The following is a 13825-nucleotide window of genomic DNA, read 5'->3' as shown; positions in this document are numbered from 1 at the left end:
TCCGGTAGCTATTACCTGAAAGGTATCCACTATGGTTTCCCAAAAATTATCGGGTAGTCACCCGCTACCTATCTAATTTGCATGTGAAATTTGCCGGTGTCTACCCGGTGACTATCGGGAAGTTATCCGGAAAGGTCTCATTTTTTGATATGGGGGACCTTCAAGGGTCCTCACCAATTTTCAAGGGTCCGATCCTGGACACTTGCCTTTAAAATTTCAAGGGTCTTGCCAACTTCAGTGAATAGATTCATCAGGTTTGTAAGACATATCAATTAGAAATCATGTCGCTAGAGCAAATCAAGTTGTCAACTGGGAGGACTCCAAGATACTTGGCAAAGAGCATATCAGAAGATCCAGAGAAGTACGAGAAGCGATGGAGATCAGAAAGAGGGGGACAAAGACCATGAATAGAGAGGAAGGCACTTATTTCCTAAGTCACGTATATGACCCACTTTTAAAGACTGGATACAAGACCAATCACAACCGGAAGTCAGTTTCCCGGGAACTTGAGTGGATCAGATGTCTCACATCTGAAGAAGTCCTCCGACGTGTAGGACGAAATATTAGAGAGTAAGTAAAAACTTACTGGTTTTGTCAAGCGAAAATTTCTAATTGGTCCTTGCCAATTTTCCAGGGTCCCACTATTATGAAATATTAGATGTTGATGTAGATTATAGACTAACTAGCTATGTACATCCTGCTTGTACACTCACTGCACTGCACTAACGTTATAGCAGTCGCAAGTCACAATATGCCGTTTTTGTAATGCAATTTTGTATTAAATTTAAATAATATTTACCATGATGCAACTGGTATGGGTTGTGAAGACCTACGTTTATCACAATAGTATATTAGATCACCTTGATGTAACTGAGATGGTGTGACTGTGAAGGCCAAGTTTTATTGCAATTTTGTTTGCAATATATTTTTTTCACCATGATGCAACTGAGATGGGTTGTAAAGACACGCGTTTATCACAATAAATTAAATCTATATAGGCCTAAGAGTCGCCTTAATGTATAAACTGAGATGGTGTGATTGTGAAGGCCAAGTTTTATTGCAATTTTGCAATTTATATTTGTATTCAAATTATATTTTAAATGTAGATTAAATATTGCAGAGCAACCATGTCTTTCTTCCAAAATGAATCCTCTTTTTATTTTTTGAGTAGATAATATGTGACAAGGTACATGTATATCGAAAGCTTTTGGGCAGGATCATAAATGGAGAAATAGCCAAAAATATGCTTGGGGTGACTTATTCACAATTTGGGTTTTTGCAAAATTGCGATGCTAATAATATGTAAAAACCTCCGAATTGATAACTTGCCCAAAAGTGTCTGTTTTTAACATATGACATGTCACATATACAAATACAACATGTTTTGAGGGGAAGAAATGTAAACTACTGATCCTGATGCACCAGTGGATAGTCAAAAATAGGCCAAACCGACAGAATGGTAGTTTTCACTTCTTTCTCCCATATTATATATTTATTTTACTATAGGCCTACCTCATAAATATTTTTTAACTATCATGTAAACAGGCATTTCCATAAGGTGACCCACTTGAACCTATATTTAAAGCTATATTGTAACATTTCCATATAAATAGGTTTCCATAAAATGTTCATTACCAGATAGCCCCCCCCCGGATAGGCCCTTTCAATTTTGAGCTGATCAACTGATGTAATGCAAAGGAAATTCGAATTTACTACCACTTACTTTACTAAAAATTAAAACTCTGATAAATATGTCATCATATACAACATTCATGCATTGACCTGTTTATCAAATTTCTCATTACTTAGGGGTGGTGCAATAATTATGTGTACCCCGGGGGTGAATTATAGGGGGGGGGGCAAAGATTTTTTGGCAGGCCAAAAGGGGGGGGCAAGCATTTTTTGGCAGGTCGAAAGGGGGGGTCAAGCGATTTTTGGCAGGTCGAAAGGGGGGGCAAGCAATTTTTGGCACAGATATTTTGGGCACCGTTTCTATATTACGCCCTAAAAAGGCGTAGGAAAAAGTTACGAACACGTTTGAATATGCAAAATTTTCTGCTCGCTGCGCTCGCATTATATGTTAAGACAATTTAAGGTTTTAAATTCGGGGTCCCCAAAATCTTGCATGTGTAAGGGGGGGGCAAAGATTTTTTGGCATGTCAAAAGGGGGGAGCAAAGGGTTTTTTGGCACGTCGAAAGGGGGGGGCAAAGATTTTTTGGCACGGCCAGGGGGGGGGGGCAAGCGATTTTTGGCAGACCATTTTGAGAATTCACCCCCTGGGGTACACATAATTATTGCACCACCCTTATTGGTGCAATCAATTTGCAGCCAATTCCAATGCCCTATGTTGCATCTTTCCAGAATTTCGACGGGACGTTTATTTCGTGGTGTGCCTCCTTTGTTTTGTCTGGTTACGGGCTGTGAATAGTAGGTATAGCGAAGGACCGACGAGCAGTACATTTACATGTACTGCACTTTTCTGGCTTGAATTGCTGCTTCATTTTTGTCAAAAAACGGTAAATTCTGCATATCGATTCACAATTTGATGTACCAGCTTTATATTAGCTGTCCCCTATAATTCATTGGACGCAACAAGCTCTGGTTCAGACTGCAGTGTGCCGGACGTACGCTTCAGGTTTTTGTACTCGTCTAACTCGGCCGGTCATGCCGGTATTACAATACAGTTAATACATCATAAATGGAGGAAGACCGGAAATGTAAGGATGTACAATATATTTTTTTTTATGTATATGTATTCATGATAGTACTCGTACTCGTTCTCGTTTTTACGGAACAGGAACATATGCGGTGGAGATTAGGGCTGGTGCAATAATTATGTGTACCGTACTACGCGTAAAAAAGGGTGGTGAATTACTGGGGGAAAAGAATATTTGGCAGGCCAAAAGGGGGGCGTTTTTTGAGAGGTAAAGCGATTAGCAGGTCGAAAGGGGGGGCAGCATTTTTAGGCAGGTCGAAAGGGGAGTGGGTCAAGCAATTTTTGGCACAGATATTTGGGGTAATGCAAAATATCCTGCTCGCTGTGCTTATAGGGCCTATATGAAAAAAACCAATTTGTGACCATCCACCACAACTGAGCCAGGATGTCGCCAGTGCCACTTTTGAGATATGCTCCATTAAACTTAACAATAAACAATAGGAAACAAAGGAGTTTTTGACTGTTTTATTGATTTTTCACTACTTAAATGTCAAGTACTATGATATACATCATTTTAAAGCTAATTTCAAGCAGAATATTTTGGTTGAATATCTCAAAAACGATGATTGGCAACTTCAGGGCTCAGTTGTGCTGGATGGTCACATTTAAGGTTTTAAATTTAGGTACCCCAAAATCTTGCATGAAAGGTTTTTTGTCACGTCAAAAGGGGTACACATAATTGCACCACCCCTTATAGCTCCTTATTAACGTGCTTGTATTTCAATGGACTGCACTTCACTCACAAACGCTGTTCCCGTAATTTTTAAATGATAATCTGTATCTTGATAGTCTACTCCACCACCGCACCTTGCAGTTACTTAGTGTTTGGATTTCTCTATGCACATTCTCCGACCGATATCCCCGGAGTGGCACTCGAATATAAAAGTGACGTACATGTACCTGTGCCCACCAGCATACGAAACTAGGGGTCTATTGGTTTAGAAATTTTCAGAAAAAAGGGTGTCATTCTGTGTTGACAATGTCGATGCAGGGTGATTTTGTATGGGAGCGTCCAAAATTTCACATCATTGACAATCAAAAATAGCTTCTTACCCAATTTTACAGTACAAAATAGAAAAAACTCAAAATACGCGCCAAGCTCGCCAAAATTTCAATTTTGAAAACTAATTGTTCAAAAAAGGGGGTCATTCAATGTAGGCTACTGTACAAAACAGGGTCATTGGGGGTCTGTTCATGGGCACATGATGTATGTCAATACATGGGAGTGACCCCCGCGCCAATATCTATAATAAAGCCAACTTACTACAAGGGAAAGAAGAATTCGCACACTAGCATAATTAAACATGAATTTACAAATGGAAACATGACATGCATTTGTAAAAACTTCGGACATACTGTACGGGGACTTGAACCCCATACAGCTAGCTATTACAGTGTACGAGATCAATTAATGATGCTTTATACGATCTCACACCACCAAATAAATCCCCATAGAGATATGTACTAAATTTGGCTCAAGAAAAAGTCATATTTTCTTCGCAGGAGCGACTCAATTCTTAGTGACAGCTATGATGGTGGAAATTAGCCCTGGCCTGATTCCTCTGACTGGGAAAAAATATAGGTCATTATTTTTACGCTTGGCCCTCAAAGTCTATGATGTCTGGGAATTACATTTACTTGCAAAATTATGCCAGTGTTTCTGTATAGAAAAAGTTGCTTAAAATCATTAAAAAATACTCAATCTCTCCCATCTTTGGTACACTTTAATCGCCATAGACTTTTCATGTAAAATGAAAAAGTCCATGAGCGGGACTAGGCCTATTCACCCTTTGCACGGATCCGCCATCTTGCTACCAAAACTAGGTACCATTGTGTTGTGCTTTTGGGCAAGGTGCTTTACCTTACTTTCCTCTCTCTATCCAGGGGTGAAATGGGTGAGCTGTTATGAATATTATTCATTGACTATTTAAAAGAATCATGGATTATTGACTCCATTAAGAGAGTAATTTCATTTTGCTCCATTCCAGCTTTAATTATCAGTGTATGCAAATGAAAGTGGCTCTAACACAATCCATGAATCTTCGATTGCCATTAAAAATGTGCATTTAAAAACAAGACCCTGCATTTTGGATTTGTATTGGTTCTAGATTTGAAAGATGGGTAACAGCGGCTTATGGGCTAGGAAACAGGTCTCAGAGAGAGTCCCGTTTGCATGGTAGTATCAGAAGATAAGATGGACGATTATTGTGTAGGCTTATGTGTTGTAGAGTACTTCAATAATTGATGATTCATTTTATTATCATGAAAAATGACAAATTCTACAAAATCATGTAGGGTTTTGAAAGAAAAAGGTAAAGATGTTTTCAAATCCCGAGTATTTTTCACAGTATATATTATAGGCATTCAAACAGCCCCCTGATGCTTTTGGCCTACCTAATACACCACTACATCAACTGTCAGCCTGTTACCCGGCCTGGTACCGATATGAGAAGTTCAGAAACAATTTTAATATATATTAACTCATCGCCCCATGTCAGAGGAGGCTTAAAGGCATTCCTACAATGCACTATGATTGGGAAATTTGGTCAATATAACCTAATTTTAAAGGCAAAATCCCCATTGCCACACACACAAAATGGTAATTTTAAAACTGTAGCCAACAAGCTAATAGCTGAGACTTATGACTGATATTTGATTTTCTTACAGGAAACATTCATATTGTCACACTGCATTAATTTTATTCATAAGTCTCGATATTTTGAATGTTAAATAATAGGATGAAAACACCAGATATTTGCACACACAACCAATGCAAGGTATGATCAACTGTACCACATGTGTACAAAAGCCAGACATACAAGGTCAGAAACCCCATTGGGTTGTGGGAATGTCTTTAAACATCCTCTGGCCCCATGTAGAATTGAGATTCCAAGTTTGCATTTGACCATCAATCATGGTACTGTACATCAAAAAGCCATTTTCTGGTATTACATGTAGAAGCTAATGAAATGAACAAATGCATAGAATATTTCATAAAATCATTTTATTTATTTATCTCTACATTTTTCCTCTTTCAGACATACAATGGAGTCATCTAGCAAGAAAATTCAGTTATTGTTCTGCAAAACTTGTGGTTTGCAACGAGTCTGTGATGTGACAGAAGAACTTCAAAAACTCTTTACAGAAAAATACTTTGAGCCAAACACATGTGGCATTTGCCAAAAGCAAGTGAAACCATATAACGATGCCAAAACTGAGAAGTCTGAACAATCTGGTACGAAAGAGCCAAATGTCGACAGCGATGGTGAAAATGAAGAGTGTGGTCTAAGTGAAGACAGCTATGGTCACAGTGAAGATTTTGGTATACTTTCAAATGACCATGATGTTGTAAAACCAGTGAATATAGATACGAAGATTATCATCAATTGTCCTAGCAAAACCGATTCAAAGACTACAAAAGTAGCCAGACAAGAACTACCTGTAAATGTAAACCAAGAATGCGCCAGGGTTACAAGGTTAAGAACAGGTACAATAGCAACCAGAAAATACAGCAATAATGATGAAGTATCAACTGAAGATAAGGAATCTGATTCGGAGTCAAATTATGAAAATACTGACAATGAGGTACAAGATGAAGAGGACACTGCCATGGAGAGTGAGCCAGATGAAGACATTGCCGAAGAAGTCAAGGAATTGATGCAAATGAAAGAGGATCCTGAACTGGTGGCATCATCAAATTTGCTGGAAGAACCAGATGAAAACCTCACCAAGTTTCTTGATCCTGAACTTGAGGAACTCACATTGCCTTCAGATGATCCAAAAAGACCCCTCAAATGTAAGGTTTGCAATGCAACATTCATTACTATTGGAACATTTGCTAACCATGTGTCATATCACACGGATAAAGGTCCATTGGAGAAGCCACTGAAGTGTCCAATTTGTGGGAAGAATTACTCTTCAAAGTCTTTCAAGAAGCATAAAAATGGCCATCTCAAATTGAAGACTCCTCAGCAGTGTACTTACAAAGAATGCAAGTTCACATTCACGGAAAGAAAGGTTTTTCAAGGCCACTTGGATGTGCACAAAGGTGTTAAAGGTCATTGTTGCAAGGTATGTGGTGCGGGGTTTTTGAGAAAAGGAGATCTGTCCATACATAAGCGACTTGACCATTCAAGAAGAAGAAAAGAACGTCTGTGCAGGTATTGTAAGAAGCCCTTCCCTAGCAGAGAGAAAGCTAATGAACATGAGAGAAGAGTTCATGGGTATCAAGCGAATCTTGAATGTGATGGGTGTGGTCGTACATGTTTGTCACAATATTCGCTAACGAAGCACAAACAATCCCATAGAACAGAATTGAAATCCGATTTTGTATGCGGAAAGTGTAGAAAATGTTTTGCAGATCAAGCCACGCTTGATCAGCATGCAGAATTAAACACTTGTAAAGCCCCTGATGACATAGATTGGGACGAGGCAACAAAATTTGTGGATCCAAGACTCGTGGCGCTCATGGATAAGCCACGAATAAGGAGCAAACCATACAGGTGCAAACTATGTCCCACGAAAGAATACAAAGCTGCGCCTATATTTTTGAACCATATGAAACATAAACACCCACAGATTGAGTGCCTTGTGACACGCGCATACACTTGTGATCAATGTGACGCGACATTTAAAGGGATTGACAAAATGACGCTGCATAATATAACCGCACACTCGCTTTTCAGGCCATACATTTGCGATCATGACGGCTGTAACAAAAGTTTCAAAACCTTACCCTATTTGAAAGAGCACAAAGATACTCACAGAGTTGACAGAAGAAAACACATATGTCACATCTGTGGCGCAGGTTTGATAACAAGCTCAAAGCTTAAATACCACGTGGAGACTGTACATTGTAAAAGTAAACCCAGACCATACAAATGCACGTACTGTGATAAAAGTTTCCTTCAACGAGGGGCAAGGGAATACCATATAAAAATTACACATCTCAAAGCAAGACCATTTGTGTGTGAAGTGTGTGGAAAGTCCTTTAAAGAAAACAATGAGCTGGTTAAGCATAATTACACTCACACAGGTGAGCGACCATTCGCTTGTCATCTGTGTGAGTATAGGTGTGTTCGTCGCGACTATCTTGCCAAGCACATCCGGACACACACCCGAGAACACCCCTACAAGTGTGAACTGTGTAAAGAAACATTTATGCACAAAACCAACCTGAATAATCACATGAAGAAAGTTCATTCTACATGTAAATCAGAACCCAAAGAAACATTGGCCCCATCTGATGAAACTGTCAGTGCTATTTTAAATATTCTTTCCACATCCAATGGAGCAGCAGATAGCCCTGAAATGGAATATACATAATACTGTAATGAGTTAAGGGGGTACTACACCCCTGCCCAATTTTGTGCCTATTTTTGCATTTTTCTCAAAAATTATAGCGCAATGGGGACAAGTAAGATATGTATATTATAGGGGGCAAGGACTACAACTACTGCACTGGGTATTTTATTCCAGTACAGACAACAGTTGTGGAGTTCAGTCAAAATGAGGAAAACCAGTATTTGATCAATAAATCAATAACTACTTGCTTTGAGTTGCTGAATTTTCAGTACAGTAATGGTAGTCCTTGCCCCTATAATATACATATCTTACTTGTCACCAATGTGCTAGAATTTTGAGAAAAATGCAAAAATAGGCACAAAATTGGCCAGGGTGTAGTACCCTTAACATGTACAGTGAGTGTTACTTAGAAAGTATTCTGTAGCGAAACATGATGCAATTACAGATCGATCAGATACATTTGTGACGTGTCAACTGTCATGTCAAAACAGGGGCTATTTTAACGTGCCTCCCGACACGTTCGTGCAGTGAAATTAAAGATCAGTGCAGTGACAATTGAAAATCCGTGCTTAAAATATGTAGTAGAGATGCTCAGTAGAGGCTTTTTACGGTCACTTATCAGATTTTCGCGCACTTTTGAGCGCACCCAACACTTCAGCAACCCCTTGTTTGAAATCCACATTTGATACGTCCAGATGCACATACAAATACTGAAGGAACCGCTATTTTGGAGCAGGCGCGGACACGCCCTCACCCACCCTAAAAAAGGGGGAGAGAACATGAGAGAAACATGGATAAAATGCGACAGGATAGACAACATAAAATGGCGAATTCAGGTTTTTCAAAGGGGGAGCAGGATTGTATATAACTGGTAGACGTAACTTGGTGGGTAGATGGCCATCTAACCGACCAAGTAAACTTAACCTGCCCATTGCCCCAAAATACCCACCCAGTAAATATTTGGGCACCCAGTAAATATTTGGGTCTAAACAAATATGGGCACCAGACAACAATCGTTCAATTATAGTATCATTGTGCTATCGCTTGAAATCAATTATTGCTATTACTATTGCTAAGTGTTATCTTTTCATAAGATTTATCATATTTATTTCTTTGAAGATTAATTACAACTTCGGAGCCGGGATAAATATCACTCAGTACACAATAGGAGGCTAAAAATATTTTGAGCACAAACAAACTTGAAAGAATTCGGGAATCCATTAATGAATCCATAATTTTTACTATATATATTATCTGAAATTAAGCCCAGTTTAGAGCACATCCCACGACACAGGTAACTACAAAACAATATAAATTTTACTATTGTTACACTACTGTTACACAGATTGTATAGGCCTATAATTAAATCTTTTGTATAGTTTAAATACTTCTTTGGTGAAAAGCAAGTACATGAAACTTATGTTTTGCTTTACATGATCGGAATTAAGTCCACTTGTGAGAACATCTTATACACCAATCCGAGAAGCGTTTACTGTATTTGGCTCTCTATTGACGGAACCACAGATGTACCAGAGCGGGGGATTTAATTCGTAATTCAATACTCATGATTGTGTATTGAATATCACTGTGTGTATAATTCCCGGGTACAATTCTGTATAGCACACAATAAATAATGGCAGAACCCCCGACCTCGGGACACCGCAGTTTTACGTCGGAGACACTGCAGTAATGCGCAGTAATGGCGAAGTCGGATAGGTGTATAATGACGCAGGTAGCTGCATGCATTATTATCACTATACAGATAAAAGCTTTTAGAGTTTGATTCCGTCTTCAATGAAATGCAAGTACAAAAACTTAAGTTTTTGACTCATATTATCTGTAATTAAGTCCAGTTCATAGCACTTAGCTTTTACCCCTAAGATTCTGAAAATTGTGCAAACATGCAAAACATGGTTGTCAAAATCGTACAACAAATGTTCCTTTTTTTATAGAGAAGGTGCCAGCCCCGATCTGCTTTTGACCGGTAAATAAACAACACATCACAACAAACTTTGTTAATATTTTGACGACCGATTAAATTTTTTTTTGAACATTTTGTTGAATGGACATCACTAAAGTGGTGAACCCATAAAGTACAAGCCTATAATTTAGTAGACTACTATAATCATTTTGCTCAATATATTGAGTGATTAAATGAATGAAAGTGAACATAAACATATTGAAATGCTGTGTCAACAGAAAAATGGGTCTCATCTATTCTCCATAATATTATTAGATAAAATGATTGATATATTTTTATCATTTATTTCAAAAGATTGTAAGGCTTAAAATGAATAACCTTCATCAATTATTATATACATAAAAACTTACGTATTTGGTAGAAAATAAAAGCTAAAAACTCAATATGAATGTTATTTAAATACATCATAACAATAAATTATTTCATGATATGTTTACAATTCATCTGTTATACGATACCGGTATAGATCATCTCGCAAACTACATGATGTGAATTTCAATCAAGCGATCAGTATTGATGCATTTTAACCATAAGATATCTTGACGCATGCAAGATTTGTGCATTTTACTTTGTATAAAAGTACAAAGTGTTTAAAATGCTGCATGCATATAATCGCTGTTTCTAAGCAAACAGCAAAAACAGTGCATAGACATCGGAGACAGATTGGTGTTCAGAAAGTTAACTGTTTAGTATTTAGGCCAAAACATTTTGTATGGTTTCTCCGACGCCAAATCAGATTCAGTTTTATGTTCTTTCATACGTATTTATGATCAGCTGCTAACAGCGCCACCTACGTCTGCTACCAAGAAGCAACAGACGAGAAAGGTCAAAGCTGATCATTCAATTTGAGAAAGTGCTGTGATACAGCACGAAACGTCATTGAGGTATGTTAACATCACCTTTTATTGGATTTGTTTACGAACATTTTATATAATTGTATTTGGACAATCCTGATGAATCTATTTGCGGATACACATTAAATGTTTCAAAACATGTTTGAAAAACAAAAATGATTAAAAATGGTAAAAAAAAAACCCATAATTTTTGCCCAACTTTGGTATTTTTGAAAAGTAGAAGTACTTCATGTAAAAAAGATTACAAATTGACTGTCATGAACAGTTACATGGCTTTAACTTGACACCAAAAAGACATCTGTAGCTCACCAAATACTGATAAAATGGTCACAATACCGATTTCTAGATTTTTTTTAAATGGGGGGTTTTTGGTAAAAAAGACATTTTTGTAACCAGAAGATTATTGTCTCTTAGGCTTATCATACAGAATTGTGTTTTAAGTCATTTAAATTTTCAAAACATCTGAAAAATCAAAAATTAATAAAAATGGTAAAAAAACCATGATTTTTGCCTGGAGGTTTTTGGTAAAAAATGCATTTCTCACCTTTAAATTCACTATTTTTTTGAAAAAAAGACATTTTTGTAATCAAAAGAATATTGTCTCTTAGGATAAGCATACAGAGTTGTGTTTTAAGTCACATTAAAGATTTCAACACATTTGAAAAACCAAAAAGTAATAAAAACGATTGAAAAACATTTGCGTGGCTTTAATTTGACACTAAGACATCAATAGCTTACCAAATACTGATGAAATAATCAAAATACTAATTTTGAGGATTTTCCTATTAAAATGGAGGTTTTGGTAAAAAGTGAAATTTTCACCCCATGGCCAGCGCTTTGGCGAGTAAGAAATTGATTTTTGAATTCTGTGGAAAATTCTGAATAAGATAGACTCTGTCAGAATAAGATAGACTCTGTCAGAATTTTGGAGCCTGAGGTGATTAAATCGATGCTAGCTGAGGGACTAAAACATGGTAAATGGGGCCATATGAGATATGAGGTGTTTGTGTCACAAGTGATGTGAACGCTTTCCTTTTCAATAGGTATGTTGGTTTAGTTTAATTTCAATGTTTACACATGTCTTACCCAACAGCTAAATCTGCAACAACAACAAAATAATAATTAAAAAAATAATAAACAAGAAATGTCTTTAAAAAGACAACGCCATTGATGAAGTTCATGTTTCATAATTTTACATTGACAAGTACTTAGAATGCTAGAAATTGTTTGTGTGTGACACCGACACAACTAACCGGATGGGGAAATATTGTTACCACCAATGACATACTAGACTAGGAAATTCTCAAGAAGTTTCATGTTGAAAGCTAAATTCAAAAATGTGTGCTAAATAGGTCTACATTTAATTCATACTTGTAACAAAGGGATCAATGGAAATCACATGCACCGAGTTTCGCAACAATCCAACAATCTATATTCAGACGACCTTAAGAATGTTTGCTGCCCAATGGTGATCATAACCAATTCATGACAATCCATGACAATCCAAATATCTATTATCAGTAACTGTTAACTTTGATATGACCTTGATGGTTTTGCTGCTTAATTGTGATTGCGTTTAATGACACGATTTGAACATTCCAACAATATTATTTATACTTAGTCGACCTCAGATGACCTTTAACAATTACAAAAGGGGGAAAATCCAAAAATTAAGCCCTAATTAAAGCCAATTTGGTGCACATTTTTACTGCATTTTCAGTTAGTAGCACAGACTTCAAAATGCGCTTGTGACTCTATGATATAAGTTTCCAAAATTTGGGGTATTTGATATTTTTATGGCGCTATTTTCTATCGATTTGTCAATTATTTAAATATAACGCTCCGCGGTATTTCTCTCTCGTCGATCACGATTGCCTACGATTCTTTGTAGTCGGCAGCCAGCTTTTGAAAGAGAAAGATCGCAAGCGTACGGGAATTTATAATTTATGTTGTGAGACTTCGTCTATATTTGAGATGCGGAATTAAAGATTATAGTGAAGATATACTTTGTTATCTGTTTATTTCTCTTCGTATATTCAGCGTCATTCCTCGGGAGATTTCCGTCAGCCGGCTATTTCTTTCACCAAATAACTGGTTGACGGAACTCGTAAGTTTCATTCACAATATTGTGACCATTATTAATGAACTGATGAAGTAACTATATTCAAATAAACGTAATTTCTCTCATGGGTGTTAAAGCAATATTGTGCGATATCAATAAAGAATAATATATACTTATTCGTTTTCACTGATCACTTTACCCTTTTTAATTTTGAGCCAAACATTAGAAAAAGTTGGAGGACATCTCCCATTCACCCGTGTGTGGTGAATTGACTACGTAATAATCACACACTCAAGGGTATAGGTCAACTGCACGTAGCCACTCCTTTCGAAAGCCGTATCTTGCTAAACAAATGTATTTAGGCCAAAATATCATAATTAATATTGATTTGAATATGTTATCTTCATATTTCATGCAAAAAATGTTTAAAAAAATTTAAAAAACCGACTCAGGTACTGATGTAATTTCAACCAAGCATTTTTACTGAATCGAGGCCGTGGATGGCGGTGTGCTACCATTCATACTGCAGTTCATTCATAAAAATATCGATAGTATCGACCATAAGGTATATTCGAGCCACATTTGGATACCATCCGGGTATTTTACCTTCAGGTACCATGCAATATTCATAAATATACCACTATAATGCCCATATTTGGCGAACCATTTACACAATATTATAAACAAGTGCGCTAGAAATTCGGTGTCATTTTTGGACACGGAAAACAGCATATTAATAAAGGGTTAGTTCCCGATACACTGTGGAGCAAGGAAAGTGGTTATTTGCATAATAAATACACTATTAAATCACGGCGAGATGTAAATTGCAGTGGGTGATGATGTCACAGTTCATTAGAGTTTGTCACTCGGTCTTGTTGTAATAACAAAATGAGATAAAACAAAGAAA

General features: G+C 37.0%; 1 protein-coding gene across 1 annotated transcript; it reads left to right on the top strand.

Moving 5' to 3' along the window:
• The first annotated feature begins 5762 nt into the window (after nt 1-5762).
• LOC140172785 (uncharacterized) lies at nt 5763-8052 on the top strand. Its single transcript, XM_072195911.1, has one exon. It carries the CDS (start codon nt 5763-5765, stop codon nt 8040-8042), a length of 2280 nt encoding a protein of 759 aa, XP_072052012.1. The 3' UTR covers nt 8043-8052.
• The last annotated feature ends 5773 nt before the right edge of the window (nt 8053-13825 follow it).

Source organism: Amphiura filiformis, chromosome 16 (genome assembly GCF_039555335.1).
Source record: "Amphiura filiformis chromosome 16, Afil_fr2py, whole genome shotgun sequence".
Taxonomy (NCBI): Eukaryota; Metazoa; Echinodermata; class Ophiuroidea; order Amphilepidida; family Amphiuridae; genus Amphiura; species Amphiura filiformis.
This window is presented reverse-complemented; position numbering and strand designations above follow the sequence as displayed.